This window comes from Dasypus novemcinctus, chromosome 6, assembly GCF_030445035.2.
Source record: "Dasypus novemcinctus isolate mDasNov1 chromosome 6, mDasNov1.1.hap2, whole genome shotgun sequence".
Lineage (NCBI taxonomy): Eukaryota > Metazoa > Chordata > Mammalia > Cingulata > Dasypodidae > Dasypus > Dasypus novemcinctus.
Genome location: NC_080678.1, coordinates 92,889,511 through 92,917,198, shown reverse-complemented (window position 1 = coordinate 92,917,198; position 27,688 = coordinate 92,889,511). Strand labels below are relative to the sequence as shown.

General features: G+C 39.6%; 2 protein-coding genes across 2 annotated transcripts in view; both read left to right on the top strand.

The window, feature by feature from the left end:
- Positions 1 to 7,634, top strand: part of ZNF487 (zinc finger protein 487) — a 136,797-nt gene extending 129,163 nt beyond the window's left edge. Inside the window, 5 exon segments of the mRNA XM_058299209.2 lie at positions 4,952 to 5,029; positions 5,032 to 5,079; positions 5,082 to 5,344; positions 5,346 to 5,382; positions 5,385 to 7,634. Coding sequence (XP_058155192.2) covers positions 4,952 to 5,029; positions 5,032 to 5,079; positions 5,082 to 5,344; positions 5,346 to 5,382; positions 5,385 to 5,785 — 827 coding nt within the window. The 3' untranslated portion in view covers positions 5,786 to 7,634.
- Positions 7,635 to 11,178: 3,544 nt separating this feature from the next.
- On the top strand, positions 11,179 to 25,962 carry LOC111758628 (uncharacterized). Its single transcript, XM_058299206.1, has 2 exons — positions 11,179 to 11,329; positions 23,680 to 25,962. Exon 2 carries the CDS (start codon positions 23,714 to 23,716, stop codon positions 25,082 to 25,084), a length of 1,371 nt encoding a protein of 456 aa, XP_058155189.1. The 5' UTR covers positions 11,179 to 11,329; positions 23,680 to 23,713; the 3' UTR covers positions 25,085 to 25,962.
- The last annotated feature ends 1,726 nt before the right edge of the window (positions 25,963 to 27,688 follow it).

Genomic DNA, 27,688 nt, shown 5'->3' with positions numbered 1-27,688 from the left:
CAAGTTTTTTTAAATGTAATGTTCTATGTGATCTATTAACTTTAATTTAAAAAGTTTTATTAAAAAACAATCTATAAAAAAAATAGTTGGTTAAAAGCAAACCAGACATAATAACTTATCAGTAAATGTTTAAGCAATGAATATACCCTCTAAGAATGAATGCTATGCTTAAAGGGAAAAACACCAAATATAATTGTGACTGAAAAGGTGATTTTCCATTCTCACCATTGCTGTTAAAATATGCACTAATCATTAAAGAAAAAGTTTCTACTTAAAAAAAAATAAAAAGCAATTCTAGGTAAGTCCTACAAACTGGAGAGTAGGTGGTGCAGCTCTTCAGAGGCTCAGAGCCCAGCTGGCACATGGACAGTACAGAGATTCAAGTCTCCTGAGTATACACCAACCCCAGCACCAACCACAGGTTCAGTAAAAGTGACAGAAGAGATGTGTGTAGAGAGGTCACTTCTGAGTCCAACTCCATCACACTCAGGAGCACAAATTCCAAAGTAGGGCCCACTGAAAAGACACTGAACTCCAGAGCCATCTGCCATGACCATAGGACCTGTGTGTCTCCATAGCCCTCAGGAGCATCTCTACCTGGGTTTGTTTCTACTTTGGCTGTCTGGGAAAAAGAGATATAATATGGGGGCATTTTTGGGACTTGGAGTTGTCCTGAGTAATATTTCAGGGACAGATGCAGAACGTTATATATCCTGCCATAACCCACTGAATGGACTGGGAGGGAGTGTAAATTACAATATAAACTATAATTCATGCTGTGTGGCAGTGCTCCAAAATGTATTCATCAAATGCAGTGAATGTGCCACACTGATGAAAGAGGTTGTTAATGTGGAAGGAGTGTGGAAAGGTGGGGAGTGGGGTATATTAGGACCTCATATTTTTTAATATAACATTTTGTGCGATGTATGTACCTTTAAAAAAAGACAATAAAAATATTTTTTAAAAAGGCAATTTTAGGGAAGGAGCTGTGGCTCAAGCAATTGCGCTCCCTTTTACCATATGGAGGTCCCAGGTTCGATCCCTGGGACTTCCTGGTTAAAAAAAAAAGCAATTCTAGAAATATACATATGGTATGATTCCATATTAATGAAGTTCAAAAATACATATAGGAAAACAATATGTATATTAAAACAAAAAGCAATAGTATGCTAAATCACTGATTTTAATAGGGTTTCTTCTGGGTTGGGGGATAGGATAGGCGTTCGCATGTAGATTGGAGGATATTGGTAACATTATTAAGTGAATTGTGGGTTCGTTATTTGATTTTCTTTTTTCATTTTTTCCTTTTTCTTTTTGTGTTTTATTCCTCTTTTTAACAATTTTTAAATTTTGCATCATTTTTTATTTGATTTTTATACTTCATAATATACACATGTGTGGCATGCATGACTTTTTGGGTATCAAATGTTAAAATATGGGCAGAGAGAGAGTGGAGGTGGTGGTGATTATATTCTGTTATTCCAAGATCTGACTTCCAGTAGATCTCATCTCCTGTGTTACCTTCTGCTCTCTCATGCTCTTTCTCTGTGAAATAGTTTGTTTTCTGAACCATAGGGACTTTTCCCAACCTTTCCTTAATCCCTGCAGTCATATTGAGCGCCAGAATTTCCTTTAAGCTTTTCTGTCTCCTTCATCTCTCCTCCCTTGGATTGGAGGATTAACCATTAGCTTCTTTGACCCTTCTTCCCTCAGTGCTTGTTCACATCTTGACTGCCATGCTTAGAACTCTATACTCTGTGCCTGGAACAAAGCTTGGCTCATAATTGTCAAATAACATCTAGTGGATGGAAGAAATCATCTCATCTACCTTCTGTTTGTCTCTCTTTATAATACCTCTTCAGTGATTCATAAATTTACAAGACTTGAAGCCTGTTACTCCCAAATTATGTCACTATCTTATTTGTCCCCTTTGCTCTGGAGCCCCTTACTATTCCTTCCTACAGTAAATTCCTCCTGGGCTCTGATTCCTACATTTTCAACAAAGCAAAAGCTGAGAAGTAAAATTATATCTCACAAATTGTAAATTCTTCTCACATCCTATTTACTTACTAGGTTTCTATTAATTAGAAGTACTTTAACTGACAAAAATGAAAATCCCTTTAAATCTTCCATCTCTGCCATTCTCTTGCAGTTCTTGTTTCACCTTTGTAAACTGACTTCAAAATCCTTCAGAATCTCACTTTCACCTGACATCACTCACAAGCAGATCCATATACTTACGTTTATGTTTTGATTCCTCTAATGTATAATATGAATTAGACTTTAAAGCTTCTGTGTGACTAGCCTGACAGGGTAAGCCTATGACTGCCCCTAATACCTAACACGTCAAATTTAAATTCCTGTTAGATGAGTATCAAATATGGCCCCATTTTGCCTGCCTAAATTAATTTTTCTCTGGTGTCTGAAATTTCAGCTCAATTCTGTTTGGTAAAATCTTCTTGATGTCTCTCAAACATACTGTTCCTCCCCTTATTTACACTTCTTATTCTAGTGTGTCTTGCCTGTCCATAGTTAAATGAACCAATGTATGAAAAGTGCTTAAAACAATACCTGGCATATAGTAGTCCTATTGCTAAGTTCTTGTTTTTGTTGGTTTATACACTTTTTAGGTTTGAGCTCATGTTTTCTATTCTCTTCATGAAATATCTTTTGATTATATTAATCCTGTACAATTAATGGCTGGCATTTTAAGACATTAAAATTTGGTCATAAATTTTGATACTTGACAAGATGTGTTTCTTGCCTAAGGCTTTTTTTTCCCCATAGATTTTGATATCCCCAAAAGAAGTACATCTCTTTTACTCTTCCTTCCTCTGCTAGGTAACATATAATAGATATTTGATGATTACTTTGTTTATTGTGTAGCCTGGGAGGAGAGAGTTCTTTCATATTTATTCATTCAGAAACCCAGGAACTATAAATTGGCATGCTCAGGTCAAAATCTTCAGCATATGAATCATTAGATATAAGGTGGCAGTGAGTCTGAGATATGTGTTTTGAGGCAGTTTTTCCAGTAATTGTACATGCCGAGTGATTTATTATCCATTCAGAGGAGCTCAAAGGAAATTGGAAATATGGTAATACCTGCCAGAACATTAGGTTGTATTTGTGATAAAATAACAAAAGCAGCATCAAATATTTCAGAATTCTGTGTTTAGAAAGGAATGCTTTTATAGAGTCATGGTATACAAAGTGATATAGTTAGTATTGATAACTTCTGTGAGAAGGCTTGTTTTGGATAATATGGAACAGTAGTAATTTCTTGAAGGGTTTCTAGCTTATGAGTCAAGCTGACTGAAAGGCTTACTAACCCAGTGGATGGATATAAGGGCAGGCCTGTGGTTAGGCATGAGGGAATTTTGGAGGAAGTCTGCTTTGTGGAGAGTAAAGGGTAGTCATTGCAGCCATGAGGAATGATAGTTATCACCACAAATAGGATTCAATTGTAAGGTTTTATCTGTCAGAAGGCAGATTTGTGTCTGTCTTATTTCTTGGTCCCTTCAATGTTGTAGGTCTTGAACATAGAACTGATAATGTTGTTTTCAATGTAGATAGCTGTCATTTTCAGAGAAAAGCTTTTCATAATAAATAGATAAAAAGATAAATATTCTTAAAACTAGGTTGAAAGCTATCTTTAAGGTTCACACAGGAAATGAAACCAGAAATGCTGAAATACGTTTCTGGAAACCAGAAATGGTGAAGTACATGTGTGTGTGTGTATATATACATCTCCCTGCAAAGTAAAGAATTATTATTACATGAGGTATAAGTTTATTTATGACAGAAGGAAATCAGATAGAAATAGGGAAACTTTGATTTGATGGCCTTGATAGGTTATTCGTGAACAACTCTGGTAGAGGTGAAGGTATAATAGCCGAATAAAACTTTGCATCTGATCTTGTTTCAAGAATAACCTAAATGTATGCTTTCTTTGGACATTGGATTTCCATGTGAATCAGAGCTGGACTGAAAATTACACTCCAGACAGCAGGGTTGTTCTATTGAACATGAGGAAATTTTTGCTTTCTGAAATTTTATTTGGCATTGGTAAGTAGAATAGAAAAGAGTGGTGTGAGATTGAAAGCATGTATATTAGTGAGGATCCTGAGGTAAAAGAGAAGCACCCATATTTGATTTGCCTCCTCTAAATCTAATTTTTATTGTGATATCTCCCCTCAATACCATTGTCTACTAATTTTTCTTGTGGGTCTCCATGTTATTCATTGAGGTCTCAAGCATTCATCTAAGCAGTGTCTTGTTTGAAATATTTTCTGTTTATTTTACTTTGTTTATTTTTAAAAAAGACTTATTTATTTCTAACCCCCCCCCCCGTTGTTTGTGCTCGCTGTCTGCTCTTTGTGTCTGTTCATTGTGTCCTCTCTGTGTCTGCATATTGTCTTTTAGGAGGCACTGGGAACTGAACTGGGGATGTCCCTTGTGGGAGGAGGGTGTCCAACTGCTTGAGCCACATCTGCTTCCTGCTGTTGTGTCTCTTGTGTCTCCTTGTTGCTTCGTCTCGTTATGTCATCTTGTTGCATCAGGTCATTGTGTTAGCTTGTTGCGTCAGCTCACTGTCTTGCTCATCTTCTTTAGGAGGCACTGGGAACTGAACCTGGGACCTCCCATGTGGGAAAAGGGTACCCAACTACTTGAGCCACATGTGCTCCCCCTGTTTATTCAATTTTGAAGATCATATTTCTAAAGTGTCAAATTACTGTTTTTTTTTTCTGGACTCCTCTCCCATTTTCCACTACTGTGGACTATTTGTTTCGTCTAATCCTAGGGGAGCAAGATATGCCCCTTGGGCTTACTTTCAGGCCAAAAGCCCAGGCTATACTAGGCATTTGTAGATGAAGTCCCCTTTTCACACTAAATGTGGTAACATTTATAAGGTATGGTAAATTATTTTCATTTCTAGAATTCTGGAAAGTTGATGACCTGATGGAGAAGATCCAGGAAAACCAAGACCAGCATTTATGGAAAGTTGATTTCATCAACAAAACTCTAAGGCGAGAAATAGAACATTAGGAAAAATATTTAATGTGAACCCAAACCCAGTGTGAATGGAAAAATACCTTATGAATCTGACTTAGGTGGAATGAGCTTGCACTATATTTCAGAATTAATTATTAGTAATAGAAACTCCATTGTAAGGAAGTTTGATCAGTTAAATACACATGGGAAATTGCTCCTCTGTATAAGGCATAGGAATCCTCATTCCAGAGAGGAACATTTTGTGTTTGACAGAATTGGGAAGGCCATTAGTCAAAGTGAGGTCCTATTTCAGCATCAGGATATTCAAACTCTGAAGCAGCTTTTTGAATGTTAACAAATGTGGGAAAACCTTTCATGAGGAGACATCATTACTCATAAGAGAGAATACTCATGGGAGAAGTACAGTGAACATATGAAAACCTTTTCTAATAATTCAGCCCTTCTTGTCCGTCATAGAAATCACATAATGGAAAATGGCTATGAATTTAATGACTGTGAGAGGAGGTCTGTTGGGGAAAAGTCAACTCTGAATAAAATCTATAGAGTTCCCTTGGGAGAGAAACATGATTGTAATGTGAGTGAGAATAGTTTTAGCAAGAAGTCCCTTCCATTCATACTGAGAGAACTCAACAAGGAGAAACCACCTTTGAATGTGATGAGGGTGGCGAAGTCTTCAAGAAACCAAATCTCTCTCATTATCAGCAAACATATGCAGGAAAGAAACCCTATGAAAATAATCAGTATGGGAGATCCTTTTGGCAGACACTAGTTCTTCCTAAACATCAGCAAACACACATAGGAGAAAAACTCTATGAATGCAGTGATTGCGGGAAAACCCTCAGGCACAAATCATCTCTCATAGTTCATAAGAGGATACACAGAGGTGAGAAACCTTATGAATGTAGTGTATGTGGGAAAATGTTTACAAATAGATCAGACCTCACAGTTCATTAGAGGATACACACAGGGCAGAAACCATATGAATGCATTGAATCTAGGGAAACATTCAGATATAGGTCAGGCCTCACAGTGCATCAGAGAACATACACAAGGATGAAACCCTATGAATGTAACGAATGTGGAAAAAAGTTCTGTGAGAAGTCAGATATCTGTGTGCATCAGAGAACTTACAAAGGGGAGAAACCCTATGAATGTAATGAGTGTGGAAAAACCTTTCTCTACAATTCATTCCTTATGGTACGTCACAGGATACACACAGGAGTGAAACCCTACAAATGTAATGAATGTGGGAAAACATTTTCCCAAAAGCCAAACTTCATTAACCATTAGAGAACTCATACTGGAGAGAAACCCTATGCATGTAATGAATGTGGAAAATCATTCTCTGTGAAGTCAAAATTTAGTGTGCATCACAAAACCGACACAGGGGAAAAACTCAATCAATGTTGTGATTGTGGAAACCTTTTTCCAGAAGTCATCTCTCATAGTACATCAGAGAATACATACAGGGGAGAAACCATGTGAATGCCATGAATGTGGAAAAACTTCTTCCCAGAAGTCATCCCTTAACAGTACATCAGAAAACACACAAAGGGGAGAAGCCATATGAATGTATTCAATGCAGGAAAACCTTTTACCAGAAGTCAGGTATCACTAAACATCAGAGAACTCACATGGAAGAGAAACTTCATAAATGTAATGAATGTGGCAAAACTTTTTACCATAATTCGTCCCTTCGAGTACATCAGAGAATACACACAGGGCAGAAACCCTTCTGATGTAATGAATGTGGGAAAACCTTCTGCCAAAAGTCATCCCTCACAGCTCATCAGAGAACACACACAAGGGAGAAAGCCTGTGAATCTACAAATGTGGGAATGCCTTTTACAAAAATTCAAAATTGATTAATTCAAGAACCTACACAGAGAAGAAACCCCTGTCTATACCCTGAAAGTACAGAAACCTTTTCTTATTTGACTTACTCAGTTTGCATAAGAAATAGCACAGAGGAGAAACTTAATATAAACATGAGAAATATTTTACCCAGCAGTAAAGTCACATCCCATTGAACAGCAGATATTTGGAGCACCTTATGAAAATTTTGAATGTGTCACAACTTTCAAAATGATTCATTCTTGGTCATATGTCAGAGGATTTATCTGAATGGAAATTAATCACTTTGGGAATTGAAAATAAAATTTTTTTCAGGAAATATACTAAAACTCCTGTTTTAGGTACGACACCAAAATTGTTATTGAAAATATTCAGTTAGAGGCATAGCCAATTTGTTATAGCATCTAAATTTGAAAAGCATGATTAAGTTGAGTAATTAAAAGTACTATTTTTAAGCATAAATATGAAGAACCACTGAGTTGAGTATGCTTTATAATTGAAATAGTGTGTATACATGTTTGCTTACTAGAACCTATATAATCCTAGGTAAAATGTACCCTTGGTTGATAATTATGACATGTTGTAAATATTCATGCTTAATACCTGTGTCTTTTTCAATTGTAAAAACAAAATCTATATTTAAATAAAATATTTGTGGAGTGTAAATCAATGTACTCATATCTTTCTTGCCATTCTCTTGGTGTATGTCAATAAATATAGCCATTGTTCTTAAGCACCCTCTCCAATAAAGAATCTAAACAGTGTGTTTGTAAATTTTTTAGCTAACTAAATGGCTAGATGGAATAATATTTTATGCCAGAGTTAAGTATAAAATTATTTAAAGGATTTATTGTTCTACAAATGAACTTTTGCACAAAGTGCTGTCTCACTCTAAGCTACTAGAAAACTGGACACAATATATGAAACAACTAGAAAACTGGAAAAATATTAAACAACTTTTAAGTAATTGGACATTAGGGGTTGTGCGACTGTGATTCCTTAGAGAGAGAGAGAGAAAAAAAAGAACATTCCTATGATTGCCCCAGCTTCCTGTTGGGAGAAAAGCCCTGATATGGCATATATAGGGAAAATGCCAAATATAGCCTGGCTCAATAAAGGAGAGACGTTTCAGACCTCAGGGTGGTTGAATCAGCTGTGATTTGGGGAGGAGACTACTGGAGAGGGAGGTAGCAGAGAAAGAGCTCAAGAAATCTGAGAATCATTCTGCATATGCTAAGGGAAGGCTCTTCCAGTCCAGGCACTAGACAGCTGCTGAGGCAGGGACAATTATTGGGGAAACTCTATGATAGACAGTTCCCAGAGTTTATGCAGAGCTGGGAATCATTTGCTTTCTAACTAGCCAAGACCCCTGTTCCCTCAGATCCTAAGATCTCATACTCTTTTCTTAAGTTCCCTTTTGGGATGGCGTTTGAAGATCCCATTGGTATATTGGGAGTAGACAAGAGTTGGGGTTTGCCATGATGCCTAATAATCAGCCTTCCAGATTCTGAATGTCTTATTCCCCCTGGCATCCGAGTGGAGCCTCCATCTTCTTATTTATATTTATAAAAATGGAAGAGTAGAACTAACACTGAACAAATCACCATGAATATACTAATAAGGTACTCCCCCCTGCTGACTTTGTAGGGAGGCAGTTCAGACCATACAGCTGCACAATTTCAACAGAGCACATGGATGCAGTCATTCTCTACAATCTAAGAGTAACATTCCATTAAAAAGGAAATTGGAAGAGATTAGGAGTCATGGTTAATCTCTGGGGGCTTTTAGGGCCCCCACAGCTTGCTCAGCATTGAGAGATCCTGGATTTATGACCGCTGGCTCAGGATCAACAAGCCTGCTCATCCTGGAAGAGACAAGAAATCTGTATCCCTTGTAGAAGATGCATTTGAGAAGGTCTGGGAAGACCAAAGTCACTATCGCTGCTGGGGGACCCTAGGCAACTCATTTCCCCTCCCCGTGGTTATAGCCTTCTCTGTATGGTGATAGGTTCTTACGTAAATTTCTCGAGTACTTTTATGCACCAGACCTATGCTAGGATGTTCAAATTTTAGTGAGCTGGATATGTTGGATAATGGTGTCCTTGCCATAAAGATGAGGAGAATGGATATCAGAGAGGAAATTGACTTATATGTAAGAGTTCCATAGGGAGACTGGTGAGGTTAGCCTATGCATCTAAAATAGAAATAAGAAACTGTGTACTGTGAGATCTGATTGTTTCTTTATTTTCATTTCACAAGTACTACATAACGTTCTTTTTCTAAATGAATTAGTAACAAGTAAAGTTAAGGTCTGCCATAATGTACAGCTCCAGTATTGAGACTTGTCGTTCAGGAAACCAGTTTGGTCGGTGTGCATCCTTCCTGATCATTTTCTATGCATTTAAATCCAAATATAAGAATATGCACCAAATATATAAAACAATATTGGCATTTTGTGGGAATTTGAATCATGAAATTTGAAAATTTCCCTTTCACATTGTTGTAAAATTTTAACAAATGCAACTTCCAAATTATTTTATAATTATTTGGTATCACAAAGCCTAAAGCTGACTTGCTCAGTTGATTATGAATTGTGGTTTTCACTGCATGGTAGTGGCACTTTAGTAAAGAGACACGCTAAAAATGGTATTGTTTACACACTTTGGCGGTTTTGAAGTTGAATTAATATTCAGTGCTATGGTTTAAAATTCCATGAAAACATCATCCGGGTGTTCATGAGGTCACAAAAAAGATATGCCTAAAATCACTGCTAGAGGTCTGAGAAGAAAATTTTAAGTATTGCTATGACTTATTGAATAATGCTTACAACATACACAGCAGCATTAAGAAAGTATGCTGGAGTGGTTGTAGATTTATGCTCTAGAAGAATATGTCCTCATTGTGTTTCATTCAGTCCTATGAGAAAATTGGTATGGAATCATATAATTTAAAAATTTTAAGGGTCTTTAAGAATTTTTATCATGCAGACTGTTCTGGATTGCTCTATGCTGGTAGGTTTATTTTGCATAGTACAGATTTTTTTGTTTGTTTCATACATTTCAGTGTTGAGATTTTAGGATATGTGTTTGTTTTTTAAAAATAAGATACCTTACCTATTCTTGTGTAATTTGCATTTTTAGTTTTATGGTATGCTATGGACTCTTCTTCCATCCCCCAGTGTTAGCTTGATAATATTCTTAGCGACCAAATAGTTTTCCATTGAGCATAGACAAGATTAGTTTGACCAATCAATGTACTGATGGAAATTGACTAAGTTGAACAGAATATTTTAAAAAAATCTTCCAAGGAGTATTAAAGAACTATAAAGACAGTAACTACTGGAATGTGGCATGGAAGAGGGCAGGAATTGTAAGATGTTAGTTCACCATGTGAGCCTGCTTTTGCCCTTGCAGCACAGAATGATCTGAGAGAGTAGCCAGCCTGAGATTTGCTTTTGGGAGTGTTGTGGTACTGATGGGAAAAAAGAGACACCTGTGGTCCATAGGGCAGATGGACTATAATAATAATAATCTCATCTTTGACTTGGCCCTTGGAGGACTTTCTTACATGATGAACAGGAAGTAAATCAGCCCTCCTACAAATTTTAGCCAGATTTCAAGATGTTTGGGAGGTCTAGAACATTCCTAGGCCCTGAAATTCTGTTAAAAATATCAAGGAGTGTTGGAGTCCCCAAATTCCCTGTCAGAAGCAAGAAAAATTCCTCTGAAGGCAGAAAAATCATCTTAGACCTCAGATAAGTTTTTGAAAATAATTTTTCAATTACTATGCTCAGCACATAATCACAGATAGCCAGGCCAGAAAGAGATAGTAATCATGTGTGAAAACCAGCAGAAATAACAGACACAAGGGACTCTGTGGAAGATTCTTAACACACGTAAATGATGAAATAAAATTAGCTGTTTATCTCCCTTGCAGGAGTTACAAGGCTGGGGTTAAATATTTTGGCTACTGAAAACAACAAAAAGTGTCCTTGTCATTCTGAAAAAATAACCGAATAGGCATTCTAGAACTGCTGAACACTAAGTGGATGGTTTAACAGATTAGACACAAATTGACCTGGGAGATAGTTCAGAGGAAATTATTTATAGTAAAGCACAGAGAGGCAAATGGATGTCAGATATAAAAGAGACTGAAAATTATAAAGGATACACAATATGTTTTATGTATTTATTTGAGTTGCAGAGGACGTAGAGAATAGATATTTAAAAGATAAATGGTGAGAAATTTCCAGGAATGATTGAAAGACATTTATTCACAGATATCAGAAATGCAGTAATACCAAGGACATAATATAAAATGAGCTCCTGGAAGCCTGATAAGAAAACTACAGAAAATGAAAGACAAAGGTCAAATATTAAAACATCCAGGGAATGAAAAGGTTACATCAGAGGAACAAGAAATTGTCTTCTCACGATCAGTTATGAAAGAAAAAGTGAAAGGTAACTCTATGTTCCTTTTTGTTCCAAACAAAAATAACTCTTAAGAAAGAGGGCCAAATAGAGTTTTGAAGACAAAAATGAGAATTTTCTGTCAGAAGTCTTGGGTTGAACAAATAAAAGGGTATTATTCTTTGAAGGAAAGCAAAACAATCCCAGATGGAATGACCCAGATTAAGGAAGGTATGAAGTGCAATTAATGTGGTAAATATGTTGCATAGATATGAATGAATATTGACTGTTTAAACTATAATAATAGTTTTTGGTAGGGATATGTAGATATATAGGTGCAAATTATACAGACCTTATATGAATCTGAATTAAAACAAATTTTAAAAATTGTGTGACCATTAGGGAAATTTGAGCAATGATTGGATATTCCGTGCAAGTGAGGAATTATTAGTTTCCAGGAATTGTAGTTATGTTTTTCAAGAAAGTTCTCAATATTTTAGAGGTACATAATAAAATATTTACATATGCAATCATATGATGGCTGAGGTCAGCTTAAAAATCATTCATGTGAAGGTTTGGATGAAACAACATTGGCCATTATTTAGTAAATATTGAAGCTGAATGATAGGTACTTGGGGGTTCAGTGTACTGTGCTTCCTCCTTTTGCATAGGTTTGCTAGTTTTCCATCATAAAAGTTAAAAATCAGCATAAGCATAGGTGGAGGGCAACAGTATGACAAGTACCTGGTGGTTCATTATGTGGTTCTTTTTACTTTTGTATATGTTTATTATATTTTCTATAATGTTGAGATGATATAAAGTAAAACAGAAAAGTAACATACATATACAAGTGTGTGGAGAATTGAAATGTAGGCAATAATACTGAAGTCTAGAAGCAGGTAAATTGATGTATAGAATGTGTGAGAATTATTTAGCCCCCAAATAGGAACAACTCAGCTGTCTATCAACAGAATAATGTATACGTTATGGTATATTTATACAGTAGAATAGTAGATAGCAATGGAAATTATCTATAGCTACACATGAAGCTTAAATGAGTCTGACAAGTTGATGCCAATCCCCAAGGAAGTCATTCTTAAAAAATTTTTTTTTAAATTATTTTTAAAAAATATTAAAAATATATTTTTAAAAAATCACAGAAGTGCTTACTGTAAAATTCATGATATTGGCTATATTTCAGGAAACAGATACATAGAGTGCTGCTGTGGTCCTGGCGATATCCTAATTCTTACTTGAGGGGCATATATTTATGTTTTATCCAGGTCTCTGTATGTGTGTTATATTTTGTAATAAAGAGCTTTAAACAAAATTTTAAACACCTTAATAAATTTGTAAGTTGCATGATCACATCTGGAAAAACTTAGGCTTCATAGAAGTAATTTGGCCAAACTAAAAAAATCAACAAAAAAGTGCAAAATTATTCAATTATTTAGAATTAAAGATATATTTTTGGCAGAATATATACCAGCACAGTTTATCGGTTACAAAAATAATCAAGAAGCAAAATTAAGAAATATACATATAAATTCACTGCATTAAAAGTTCATAAATATAAACAAATGATTGTTGTATCACACCACATTTTGTGGAATTTATATAGCAAATAATTGATGTAGACTGCAATAATTTCTATAAAGGCAATATTGGAAAAATTAGAAGGGAAGAAATTGTGCAGAATAGAAAATTCACTCAAGATTAAAGTGACTTCACTATTTTGCTGCAGAAAGTCCTTTCTCACAGCAAGTTCATCAATATATATTTTAAATTTTAAACTTCTTTTATTGGGAAATACTTTCAAACTTACAGGACGTTACAAAAATAATAAAACCCCCATAGAAAACACCAACATATCCCTAACCCCCTCAATTACCCCCAAACCACCAATTTTAACATGTTCCCACATTTATCTTATCATCCCAGTTATCTATCCATTTATGTCTCTATCAATCCATTTTCTGAACCTTGGGGTGTAGGCTGTATATATCATGTTCTTTGAACACTTAATACTGCCATATACATTTCTAAGAACAAGGATATTCACTTCACCTTAAGTGTGGTTTTCAAGTTCAAGAAATTTAACATTGATATAAAGCTTAGAGTCTATTTTCAGTTTTTTTTTCATATGTCCCCATAATTTTCTTATGAATCTTCTCACATCCCTTGCTCATTTCCATCCAGGATCATATGTTGCATTTAATTGTCATTATCTCTTTAGTTGTTCAAAATTAAGGACTATATGTATAAATAATAAATTCATTGTATTAAAATGTCATAAATATAAACATTGTGGGAAAATATATACAACATGAACTTTCCCATCCCAGCCACTCCCAAGCATACCATTCAGTGGGATTAGTCACATTCACAGTGTTGTGCTATTCTTGCCACTTTTCATTACTAAAACTTCCCTATCTCCTCAAACTCTACTTTCATGTTGCATTGACTCCCCATTTCCTCTGCCTCCTGCCTATTGTAATCTGTACTCTAATTTCTGTGTCTCTGAGCTTGCATATTTTCTGATATTTTCTTTGTGGTTCTATGGGGCTTAAATTTAAAACCCTAAATCTGTAAAAGTTTTGTTTGCTTTGATGTCAGTTTAACTTCAGTAGTTTAAACAAGCTATGTTCCTATACTTGTCTGTCTCTCCACATGTATGTAGTTCTTGGTACACATTATGTGTTTATATATTGTGAGTTCAAAACCACTGATTTCTTATTACAGCTGTGCATTTGCCTTATCTTGTAAGAAGTAATCCTCTAGAATTCACTGAGATTCGATCCTAGGAACCTATGATGTGGAGAGAGGTTCTCTGTCACACACACTGCCTCAGTTCCTGGTGTTCTGTTGGGTCTCGCTTTGACTCTACCCTTCCTCTCTCTTTTGTTGCATCATCATCGTGCTGCGTGGCTCACCATGTGGGCACTGGCTTGCCATGCAGGCACGCCTTTACCAGGAGGCCTCAGGGACTGAACCCAGGTCCTCCCATATGGTAGGCAGAAGTCCAATCACTTGAGCCACATCTGCTTCCTCCGTTTTGCTTGTTGTTTGTTTTTTTGTTTTCTAGGAGGCACGGGACCTCCCATGTGGAAAGCAGGTGCTCAACAGCTTGAGCCACATCTGCTCTCTATCTTGTGATTTTTTTTTAAGATTTATTTTATTTATTTAATCCCCCTCCTCCCCTGGTTTTCTGTTCTCTGTGTCGATTTGCTGTGTCTTGTTTCTTTGTCCGCTTCTGTTGTCGTCAGTGGCACAGGAAGTGTGGGCGGCGCCATTCCTGGGCAGGCTGCACTTTCTTTCGCGCTGGGCGGCTCTCCTTACGGGTGCACTCCTTGCGCATGGGGCTCCCTTACGTGGGGGACACCCCTGCATGGTGCGGCACTCCTTGCGCGCGTCAGCACTGCGCATGGGCCAGCTCCACGCGGGTCAAGGAGGCCCAGGTTTTGAACCGCGGACCTCCCATGTGGTAGACGGACGCCCTAACCACTGGGCCAAGTCCGTTTCCCTCTATCTTGTGATTTTAATGCAATCTTTGTTTATTCCAAATTCCCCCTTTTTTGTTGGTCTGCTTCTGAATTCTCTATTTATGTCTTCTGATCTGTTTGTCTATCTCTAGTCCTGTGCTAACACCAGACCATTTTATGACTACAATTTAAAAATAAATCTCAACATAAGGCAAGCTATCTTAATAATTCCTGTTTTTCAAATTTGACTTGTCAGGTTTTACAAAATTCTCCCACAAGAATGGACCTTAGACAAGGTCCTAGGCCTAGGCCAACCGCAGGATACTTCTGGGACATTGATCTTCCTTTTAATCAATCTTACAGTAAATATTTAAAATATGACAGGGTTAATATACACTTGTTATTTGCTGGCACTTATAAAAGTTATGTTTATACTATATAGTGTAGCCTGTTAATCACTATGTCTAAATAGCAGTAGCACTATGTCTAAAAAGATGTATATACCTCAATTAAAAACACTTTATTGCTGAAAAATGCTAACCATCATCTGAACCTTCAGCGAGTCATAATCTTTTTGCAGCTGGAGGATCTTGCCTAGGTGTTGATGGCTGCTTACTGATCAGGATGGTATTTGCTGAAGACTGGAGTGGCGTGGCTATATCTTTTAAATAAGACAACAATGAAGTTGCTGCATCGATTGGTTTTTCCTTTCATGAAAGATTTTCTGAAGTGTGCGATGCTGTTTAATAGCGTTTTACCCACAGTAGAACTTGTTTCAAAAGTGGAGTCAGTCCTCTCAAACTCTGCTTTATAAACTATGTAATATTCTAAAGGCTTTGTTGTTATTTCAACAATGTTCATAGCATCTTTACCAAGAGTAGTTTCCATCTCAAGACACCACTTTCTTTGATCATCTGTAAGAAACAACTCTTCCAGTTTTATTAAGAGATTGCAGCAATTCAGTCACATCGTCAGGCTCCACTTCTCATTCTATTTCTCTTGCTTTTTCTACTACATCTGCAGTTACTCTTCACTGAAGTCTTGATCCCCTCCAAGTCATCCATGAGGGCTGGAATAAACATCTTCCAAACTCCTCTTAATGTTGAAATTTTGACCTCCTCTCATGAATTGTGAATGTTCTTAATGGCATCTAGAATTGTGAATCCTTTTCAGAAGAGTTGCAATTGACTTTGCCCAGATTCATTGGAGGAATCTCTACCTATGGCAGCTATAGCCTTACCAAATGTATTTCTTAGATAATAAGACTTGAAAGTTGAAATGACTTCTTGATCCATGGGCTACAGAATGAATGTTGTGTTAGCAGGCATGAAAGCAGCATGAATATCATTGTACATCTCCTTCAGAATGCTTGGGTGACCAGGTACATTGTCAGTGAGCAGTAATATTTTGAAAGAAATCTTTTTTTTTCTAAGCAGTAGGTCTCAACAGTGGGCAAATATTCAGTAAACCATGTTTAAACAGATGTGCTGTCATCCGGGCTTTGTTGTTCCACTAATAGAGCACAGGCAGAGTAGATTTAGGATAATTCTTAAAGGCCCTTGATTTTCAGAATAGCAAATAAGCATTGGCTTTAACTTAAAGTCACCAGCTGCATTAGTCTCTAATGGAAGACTCAGCCTATTCTTTGAAACTTTGAAACCAGACATTGACTTCTCCTTTGTAACTTCAGAAGTCCTGGATGATGTATTCTTTCAAAGGAAGTCTTCTTGCCTACATTGAAAATCTGTTGTTTATTGTAGCCACATTCATCACTTATCTTAGGTTGATCTTCTGGATAACTTGGTGCAGCTTCTACATCAGCACTCGCTGCTTCACCTTGCACTTTTATGTTATGGAGATGGCTTCTTTCCTTAAACCTTACATTAGTCAGCAAAGGGGAGCTGATGCAAAATACCAGAAATTGGTTCGTTTTTATAAAGGGTTTTTATTTGGGGTAGAAGCTTACAGATACCAGGCCATAAAGCATAAGTTACTTCCCTCACCAAAGTCTATTTCCCTCTGTTAAAGCAAGATGGCTGCCAATGTCTGCAGGGTTCAGGCTTCCTGGGTTCCTCCCTTCCAGGGTCTTGCTTCTTCCTGGGCTCAGGGTTCCTCTCTTCCTGGGGCTTACTTCTCTTTCTTCTTGTGGGCTTACTTCTGGGGCTCCAGGTTAAGGCTTCAGCACCAAACTCCAACATCAAAACTTTAACATCAAAAACCCTCAGTTCTGTCCTTTGCCATGTCTTTTATCTGTGAGTCCCCACCCACCAAGGGGTAGGGACTCAACACCCTAATGACATGGCCCAATCAAAGCCCTAATCATAACTTAATCACACCCAGGTGCAGACCAGATTACAAACATAATCCAGTATCTGTTTTTGGAATTCATAACCATATCAAACTGTTACAAACCTCATGAACCAACCTCTGCTAGCTTCAAACTTCTCTTCTGCATTTTCCTCACCTCTCTTAGCCTTCATAAAATTGAAGAGAGTTAGGGCCTTGCTCTGTATTAGCATTTGGTTTAAGGGAATGTTGTGGCTGGTTTAGTCTTCGATACAGAATACTAAAACTTTCTCCATATCAGCAATAAGGCTGTTTTGCTTTCTTATCATTTGAGTGTTGACTGAAGTCACTTTTAAGTGCTCTTGCTATTCTAGAGTTCCTTTAAGAACTTTTCCTTTACATTTATAACTTGGCTTACTGTTTGGCACAAGATGTCCAACTTTCAGCCTGTCTCGGCTTTCGATATGCCTTCTTCACAAAGCTTAATCATTTCTAGCTTTTGATTTAAAGTGAGAGACATGTGACTCTTTCATTTGAACACTTAGAGGCCTCTGTAGGTTGTTAATTGGCCTAATTTCAATATTGTTATATATCAAGGAATAGGGAGGCCTGAAGAGAGGGAGAGAGACGAGAACAGCCAGTTGGTGGAGCAGTCAGAACACACAATATTTATTAAGTTCCCTGTCTTATATGGTCGTGGTTCATGGTGCCCCAAAATAATTACAATAGTAACATCAATGACCTCTGATCACAGATCACTGAAACAGATAAAATAATAATGAAAAAGTATGAAATATTGTGAGAACTACCAAAATGTGACAGAGAGGCACAAAGTAAGCTCATGCTGTTGGAAAAATGGTGACGGTAGACTTGGCTTGACATAGGGTTGCCACAAACTTTTGATTTGTTAAAAATGCAATGTTTGTGAAGTGCAATAATATGAGGTATGCTTATATTATAATTTTCAATGGGTGTCACGACCTTAAAAATGCTGGAAATGGGAAGCAGATGTAGCTCAATTGATTGGGCTCCCATCTACCATGTGGGAGGTACAGGGTTTGATTCCCCTAGCCTCCTGGTGAAGGCAAGCTGGCCCGTGTGGTGAGCTGGCCCGCGTGGCAAGTTGGCCTGAGCAGAGAGGTGGCCCGCATGGCGAGCTGGCCCAAGTGGAGTGCTCGCCCAGGCAGCAGTGCTGGCCCACGGGGTAAGCTGGCCTGAGCAGAGAGCTGGCACAGCAAGATGATGCAACAAAAAGAGACACAGAGGAGAGACAATAAGAGACGTGGCAGACTAGGGAGCTGAGGTCCCCCAGAGATTGAACACCTCTCTCGCCCTCTGGAAGGTCCCAGGATTGGCTCCTGGTGCGTCCTAAAGAGAAGACAGCAGACACAGAAGAATGCACAGCAAATGGACACAGAGAGCAGACAGTAAGGTTGAGGGTGGGGGGAAGAAGTAAAAAACAACAACAACAAAAAGACGCTGGGAGTCATTGATATGTTGACCTGATTCTGGTGTCCTTTCCCATACCTGGAATGTAGGCACACTTTTTCCTCCATTTTACCACCAACCTAATTCCATCTGAACTATATAATTTAGAAATTCTGTGAGGATCTTTGGTCCTTATGCAAGTTCTTTCCTCCCCCACAGATCACATATCACAAGATGTTCAGGAAGGGGTCAAAATGCCAGTGTTGGAGATGTGTTGACAGATGTGTTGGAGAACATGCCTCTCTGTAGACCTGAATCCTAGGTCTGTATGTAGAAAGGACCCTCTCTCTCTCCCCCTCTTTAATGCACTTGGGATCCTATAGTTGTTTAGTGAAAAAACATCTACCATAAAGAAGGAGGTATATATTCTTGATGGCATTTTCTTTTTTGATTTAGCATTCACTTGGGATAATTGGTGGTGGAGGATTTTTCTCCCACTCCAGTTATGTAGAAGTTTCATTAGCTATTAGTGCTCCATAAAGAATGAAATCTCTAGTATGATACTTGACACTCCCTAGGATTTCTAGAATAAAAAAGATGGACAATAATTGTTGGTGAGGATGTGGAGAAAATGGACCCTCATACCTTGTTAATGGAAACATAAAATGCTTTGGAGAACAATCTGGCAGTTCCACAAAAAGTTCAACATACAGCTACTATATGACCTAACCATTATTACTCCTAGGATTCACCCAAGAGAGTTGATAATGTATGTCTAGTATGTGTGGATGTATTTGAAGATAACAAAATGCCATACCTATGTCATAATAGGCAAAAAATGAAGACAATAAAAGTCTGTCATTTGTGGATAAACAAAATGTGGTGTATATATAAAATGGAATATTATTGGGCCATATAAAAGGAATGAAGTATTGATACATGCTTGTAAAATGGGTGAACCTTGAAAATAAGTGAAAGAAGCCACACAAAAGGCTATATGTTGTATGATTGTATGGTTCCATTTATATGAAATGTCTATAATAGGTAAATCTATAGGGACAGAAAGCAGGTTAGTGATTGCCTGGGGTTGAGGGTGGAGAATGGGAAGTGAGTGCTAATGGGTTCTTTTTGGGTGATGAAAATGTTATAAAATTAGTGGTGATGGTTTCACAAAATATACCAAAAGCACTAGTTTGTACATTTTCAGAGGGTGAATTTTAGGGCATGTGCATTGCAATTCAATTAAGCTATTGTAAAGAAACCTGAATATTTGGGCAGGATTCTGACATAACTGCCTGATTGCAGAGACTCAGTACGATTTGTTGAAACTGATCCTCAAGTAGTGGAAATATAGAAAGCCTGAGTTTGGGCTACAAGAATCACAAGTTTCCAGCATTTTGAGGTACCAAGCAGATTTTATTGAAGAGAACAACAAGAATAGATAAATTATTTTTCATGTAAAGTAACGTCAACATATTTACCACATTATAGGCTTTGAAATGATTGGAGAAATTAAATTTACTTCCATATAACTGGAAATCTTCTGTCTCAAAGTGGTTATATGTGCTGCTTCTACTGCTTCCATAACCTTTTTTATTGTTCAAAATATGCTTTTAGTGGGATTCTACCTGTTTACTTCTATTGGTTTACTCCTTGAAAGCATTCAGGAAAGTTTGCCTATTCTGATGTAGGGTGAGTTCAACATATCAGGAAACCCCTCAGGGGAGCAGGTGTAGCTCAAGTGCTTGAGTGCCTGCTTCCCATGTATGAGGTCCCAGTTTCCATCCCTGGTATCTCCTAAAAAAGAAAGGAGGGAAGGGAGGGAGGGAAACACCTTAAATTCAGTTTGATTCTCTGTAAGAATTTGAAACAAGATATTCAATTCCAAAGAGTCAAACAAACATAAATCTCTTTCTTCCCTCTCTCCTGGCCTTCTCTCAACCTTGTCTGAAAGGTTCAAGTCCATCTTGACTCAGGTATTCTTACCTATCAATTTATCGCTCTTTATCTATATTCTCAATCAGATCATCCCCATTCCTATTGAGAGCTAATACTGATTTAGGTTTCAGTTTCATCGTGATTAACATACTTAATTAGGAAAAAACTTAATTAACTTGCATGGTATCATATACAAATACCATTTTGCTCTCCTGAAATTACACCTTAAAAACTTAATGGAGTTTCACTGTCCCTGAAACTTTATCCATTCATTTACTGCCTATATCTTAGAGCATGCTACTTCAAAAAAAGGCAGATATCATCAGGTATACATTTTAAAAAATTATGAAATGGTCTTTATTCAAAATATTAGCACATTTAAAAGCTTTTAAGAAATACAGATAACTAGAAAAACCTTTACAACACACAAGCACATTTAACATTTTCCTTTCAATCTGTTTTTTTCTCTAGATAATATTAGATTTAAATATGCATAATTGCATCAAATCAGAAGAATTTTCCAGTTTTCAATATAATTGTAATTTGCACTTTGAATGGCTATACATGGACTTTAAAATATGAGCATTTAGGCTGCACCCACATTTTCCCCACTGGACAAAAAAAAAAAAAAAAATCAGCATGGGAAGCTTGTGGAGCTCCTTTTCCTTAGAATAGGTCTTTAACATGACTGCACCTTTGAATCACTTTGGGCTTTGCCAATGAAATCAAAGGTCTCTCAGGCACGATTTTCTTGTTCTGCACAAGTAGTACCAGCGGGCAGCTGTGTTTGAGAACATGCTGCTATAGCAGTGGTTCCCAAATGTGAGTGTGCTGCAGAGCCACCTGGAGGGCTTGGTAAAGGCCAGCGCATCGGGCCCCCTCCCCAGAGGTTCTGATTCAGAAGGCCTGGGCTGGGGCCCAAGAATGTGCGTTTCCAACACATTCTCAGATGATGCTGATGTTTTTGGTCTGGGACCCCGCTTTGAGACCCACTGCTTTACAGAGAGAGATTCCTGTAAGATAAGCTGCCTGTGAGATTTTATAAGATCAGAGGCAATATCAGTTTTTTTCTGACAAATGATCTTAAATTGATTGGCTTTTAGGAAAAGCATGCACCAACTTATACTTCCATTAGCATGGGCTTCTTGCTTCGTTTCAGTTTGCTGCTCATAGTTACAAGAATTGTTGATGGTGTTAGTTTTTCTAATTTTACGGTGGGAAATGTTATTTGGAAAAGTTTAATTTGGAGCCTCACCTCATGGTCTAAAGTCAGTTCCAGATGATTTAAATAGCCCATTGTGAAAACTCAACCTATAAAAAGCCCAGCTCTGTGTGGAGGAGGGAGTCAGTGGGAAGGAGGGACGAGGCGTTGCTTCATTGAAAATCATGTTTTCTGGGAGATATTTGCCCTGCCTCACCTGGTCGCTGGGACTTGTAGTTAGATTGGCTTCTTACATATGGTGCCTGGCTAATTGCGTCCAGAGAGTGGTTCTTAATCTTTAGAGTACATCTCTGGAAGTTCAGGTTCAATTTTCTTTAAAAAAAAAAAAAAAAATCTCTAGACGATTCAGGGGGGCAGAGGGAAGAAGGCCCTGCAAGCTGTGAGTGGAGGGTGGCAGTGGCCCCGGGAGTCCTGCAGCATCACCCCTGCCTGCCCTGGGTAAGTCCACAGCAGGTGCTGACAAAGGAGGGCCTCTGTCTGGTGCAGCAAGGAGTGGGCTTGAATCTGTGTTCTCTGTAACTAAAATTACAAAAATCAACAGGAAGAAAAACAGACTTAGATGTTCACTAGGTGTCTGGGAAGGAGGCTGCAAGATGAGCTGAGCTACTTGTTTTTAGCAGGTTTGAAAAAGGTATGAAAATCCCAGGAAGCACCTGGCATCTTGGTTGCCTACTTGCACGGAGACCTGGAGGTCAGTACTGGGTTTCCAGGCGGGCATTGACGGGGTAGGTCCAGCCTGACACGGCTGTTCTCTTTGAGGGGCTCTCATGCACCAGGACGCAACACGGGAGCCTGTTTCCTGTGTTACATAGCCTGCTCCCCAGCTTTCTTGTCCTGCCTGTGGTGAGGGAGGGGACAGTCAGTATTCACTCCACTCAGAGCAGGAGGGGTAGCAGTGCTGTATATCCTTCTCTTCTCCACTGCAGTGTGACTTGGACAGATGAATTAATCCATCAGCTTCTTAGGCAGATAATGCTCCAAATCAGGATTGTTGTGAGCAATTAAAAATTGAAATTGCTTGGCATATCAATTGTGCTTAAATGCCTTTTTTAAAGAGTTAGCCAATGTGTATGAATCAAATTCTTTCTGGTCCTAAATGCTTTTCTGGGAACGTCCTTCTGGACATCACAGATTGGTCAAGGAAGCGGATATTCCTGATGTGGGGACAAGCAGTAGCACCAAGCTTCTCTGCTGGTGTGTTGCCTGCCCATCTCTCTTACCAGGATAAAAATACATTTGCATAACATCCTTCAGGCTGTAAAGACCCTGCCCCCAGTTCACCTTTAATAGCCTGTAAGAAATGCAGACATGTTTCACTATCCCCATCTTTTTTTCCTTGAGAAAAGTGAAGTTCTGAGTGTTTCATGATGTCTCCAGGGCCACACAGCTGACAAAGTTAAGAGTAGGACTTGAAGCTTATGTCTTGAGACTTTCGATTGACTGTGTTCAGAATCACCTGGGGAGCTTGGTTAAAAATACCGAGGCCTGTGTCAATGAGCCTGGGCCTCCTGCCCTAGTGTGCCAGGTGACTGTGATGAGAACCACTGCCTTAGACTTTGCCTTTGCTCACAGTCTACTGGTTCCCAGTATGCACTCCCCCATAGGTGAGGCATAGGTGAATGCAAGGATGTCATCCTAGAAGTGGGTATTTCTACAAACACAAGATTGCCTTTCACCTGTGTCTTGGAAGATGAAAAAAGGTTGTCAAGATGGGGAAGATGTTGCAGGTAGGGCACTTGAGGGTGTGGGAAGGGCTTCAGTCAAGGCATGTAGGTGTGAGGAAGTGGTAAGTTGAGGGAGATGTCTGGGAGCCTGTAAGAAACACCAAGAAAAGATCATTCAGAGAAAGCAGAATGGGGCAAACCCTAGCAGATCCCTGCATATTGGGGTAAGAATCTGTGCTATGTGTCTAGTCTTGGGAGGCCATCATGCTGAGCTTGAACTTAAGAAAATGATCCTTATTTCATGATAAGGTGTTGATGAGGTTGACGTGGTAAGTAAATTAACGCTCTCTCTTCCTGTTCCCCGCTTGGGTTTGGCTTCAGGTTGAAGAACTGAACACAGTCAAGGAAAGAAGCAATGGCCTCCTGGGGACAGAACCAGGACCAAGGACGACAAGCACCTGTTCTGAGCACCCCTGATGACCAGCATGCTGTCCTCCACCCTGCTAGGAGGACAGAGGGTGTTCCTGGCCAGGGACCCAACTCAGGGAACCCTGAAGTCAGGAGCATGAGCATGGCCCTGAGTCCTTCTGTGATGTCCAGGGCAAGCTCGGTACCTTCTTTGGCCTTGCCCAGTTCACCATTCTACACCGGCTGTCCATCAACCCAACAACAGCCTCCAAGTACTCCCATACCTTCCACATTTTCTCCAAATGAAGAGTCTTGGGGGTGGGGGAATAGAGAACAAAATCCCATCCCAGGACAAGCCCCTCTTAGGTCATTGGCTGACTCCTGCAGGGAAGACCCAGGGCTGTCCCAGCAACTTGACTGCAGACTCTTGCAGCAGTTATTGCGGGAATGTCCTGAATGGGAACAACTATTGAACCCAACGCTCAAGACACTTCTACAAAGTTTTCTAAAATCCCAACGCCCAAAGAATCCCCAGGAGATACTTGTTGGCCTGAGAGATCCACAGTCAGAAATGAGAAAGCTGCTCCAGTGGCTGCTTGGACATGTTCCCAACTGGAAGATGCTCTTAGATCAGAGTCTCAGGAGGATCCTTCAGCAATATGTTTCATCCCAGGGGCAGCAGCCTGGCCAGGGAGAGCAGCAGGGAGAGACCCTGCAGGCCTGTCTGCCCACGTCCCAGCAGTGGCAGTGGAGGCAGCAGCAGCAGCAGCAGCAGCAGCAGCAGCAGCAGCAGCAGCAGCAACAACAACAACAACAACAACAGCAGCAACAACAACCTGCCCTCAGAGGGCAGCAGTTGCAGATGCTGCAGGTCTATCTGCCTACATACCAGTATTCTCAGCAGCCCCAGGTACTACGGCCTGGCCAGGGACGGCAGCAGGGGCAGACATTGCAGGCCTGTCTGCCCACATTCCAGTATCTGCAGCAACAGCCCACCCAGGGCGGGCAGCAGCCACAGATGCTGCAGGTCTATTTGCCCATGTACCAGTATACTCAGCAGCCCCAGGTACTACATCCTGCCCAGGGTGGGCAGCAGCCACAGATGCTGCAGGCCTATTTGCCCACTTTCCAGTATTCACAGCAGCCCCAGGTGCCGCAGCCTGGCCGGGGAGGGCAGCCGGGGCAGATGCTGCACGTCAATCAGCCAACTTACCAGCAGTGGCAGCAGCAGCCTGACTTCCATGGACAGCAGCCACAGATGCTGCAGACCTATCTGCCCACGTTCCAGTATTCACAGCAGCTCAGCTCAGCCGACCAGCTGCCAGGAGGGTTGCAGACCGCTTGTCCTCCCCACCAGGGCAGTGGTGGTCAACACTGAGCCTGGCAGGGAAAGGCAGCTGCTCACTCTGCCAGTCTGACATGGTAATGCCATGAGAGTCCCTCCATTACAGTCCTTTTGAATCCTGTCTGTAGACACATAAACCCCCACACACGAACATCTCCACCCTCTTAGCTGCAGAATTTGGGGCAGCCCTTGCCATCTCTAGAATCCTGAAGGAATTGTCTTTTCTGGAGCCTCTGAAATCACTTCCACAGACCCGGGAGCAGGTTTGAATTGGCTGCAAAACCCACGATGATCTCAACTGCAGGGTGCTAGGTGCCTCCCCATCAAAGGTTCTAGACATCATCTCAGAGGCAGAAGCTGGCACAGGAGGTCCAGAGACGAGCGCCCTCTGCTGCACTCCTGAGAACACCAGGGGGTTCATGTGCAGCGCTCCTGACTGAGATCTACATGCTCATTCGGTTGAAGAGTTTCACAGTTTTAGAAGGTACAGCTGTCTAGTCCCCACGCCTTCACAACTGCAACTCCGTAGGGATAATGCAACATGCATCATCTCTGTGGAGACTATCACTGCTGCCATTTATTCAATTACTATTTTATTGTGCATGTTAAATTTCAAGAACTGATGGACTCACATCCCCCACCAGCATTCCTCTTCTCAGGAGCAGATACAGTACAGGACTCGGGGTTGTCCTGATGGGCAAGGTCATGTAGTGCAGCATACAATGACTTATTTTCCTAATGGGGGACATGAAATCTTACAACCAGGAGAAATCACTGCAAAATTATCCTAGTACTTTGAGGAAAACAAATGTTTATGAACCATAATCTGCTAACAGCCCAGGGGGAAGGATGTGGGTTATGTTGTATCTTTCATTTTTTTCCTAATGAATCAATAAAGCTGTTACATGTTCTTTTTCTGAGTCACTGGATTCCCCTGCCGCTCTGTGTCCTCTATCATATTAGGTTTCAGAACGAGGAGCTCTTCACCTTGGTATCGGGGCCCTCTTTTCCCTCGCCGACTTACCTTCTAAGCCTTGCCTCTTTTCCTTTACATGTCTGCTAATTGATTCTGATGGATCTAATGGCTAAGTCTTGAGCAAAGCCTGTTTTCCATCCAGGACTTTGCTTATGACTTCTCTTTAGCCAGGGCTAGCTTTCTTTCTAAAAACTCAAAGCCTAAATACTTACTTTTTTAGTTGTAAACAATAGAACTTACTTTTGGCTGTGGATGTATACTTGACAGTCTGTTTCCTATATATGGATATTATAATATATATAGATATACAGTATATGTCTCTTTATGAGGAGATGTTCTATTAAACATTGGTGCAAGAAAATTATGGTTAACTTTCTTTTTGCACAAGTAAGGAAGTTTAGGCACTGGAAACTAATTCAAATTGCTCCACAAAAATTAAGAACTGTACCAAGAACAGGAAGAATTGTTCAGCACAGGTGGACACACAATATCAGGTGTAAAAGAAAGTCCAACCATGTGTTATGGGCTAATGTCTTTGCAAAAGCCCCAGGAGGAAGCTCACTGCAAAGACTTGATCCCCTGGATTGCAGAAGATGAAGCCTCTAGTGACCCTACCATCTATAACTAGATGGTAAGCAGGTTTAAGAAAGTAAAGGGCAAACTCTTGTGATTCGATGGACACAGAAGTGGAGAGAATTTTTTGTTTGCTTTTTAGTTTTTTTTTTTTAATAAGTTTAAAAAAAATTTCTCTCCCCTTCCCCTCACCCTCCCAGTTGTCTGCTCTCTCTGTCCATTCGCTGTGTGTTCTTCTGTGACCACTTCTATCCTTATAGAAGTGCATGGGGAATCTGTTTCTTTTTGTTGTGTCATCTTGCTGTGTCAGCTCTTCGTGTGTGCGGCACCATTCCTGGGCAGGCTGAACTTTCTGTTGCCCTGGGCGGCTCGCCTTACGGGGCGCACTCCTTGTGCATGGGGCTCCCCTACGCAGGGACACCCCTGCGTGGCAGGGCACTCCTTGTGCACACCAGCACTGCGCGTGGGCCAGCTCCACATGGGTCAAGGAGGCCCGGGGTTTGAACCATGGACCTCCCATGTGGTAGACGGACGCCCTATTTATTGGGCCAAGTCTGCTTCCCAATAAGCTTTTAATTGAGGTATACCATGCCTAGAGAAAAGTTCCCAAATTATAAGTGTAAGGTCAATTAAAAGTTCCCAAATTATAAGTGTAAGGTCAATTAAGAGTCACAAAGAGAACGCACCTGTACAGCTACCACTTACTCAAGAAATACAGTATTACTAACTTCATAGAAGCCAGTTTTGGGCTCCCTCCTAGTCTCTGACCCCTCCATTATTAACTGCTATCCTTCTAACCCTATGGACTGTTTTTGATATGTTATTGTGTGAGTCAGCCAAAGGGGTGCTGATGCAAAATATCAGAAATTGGTTGGTGTTATAAAGGGTATTTATTTGGGGTAGGAGCTTACAGATACCAGGCCATAAAGCATTAGTTATTTACTTCCCTCACCAAAGTCTATTTTCAGAAGTTGGAGCAAGATGGCTGCCAGTGTCTGCGAGGGTTCAGGCTTCCTGGGTTCCTCCCTTCCTGGGGCTTGCTTCTCTTTCCTTTGCTTATTTCCTGTAGCTCCAACTTAAGGCCTCAG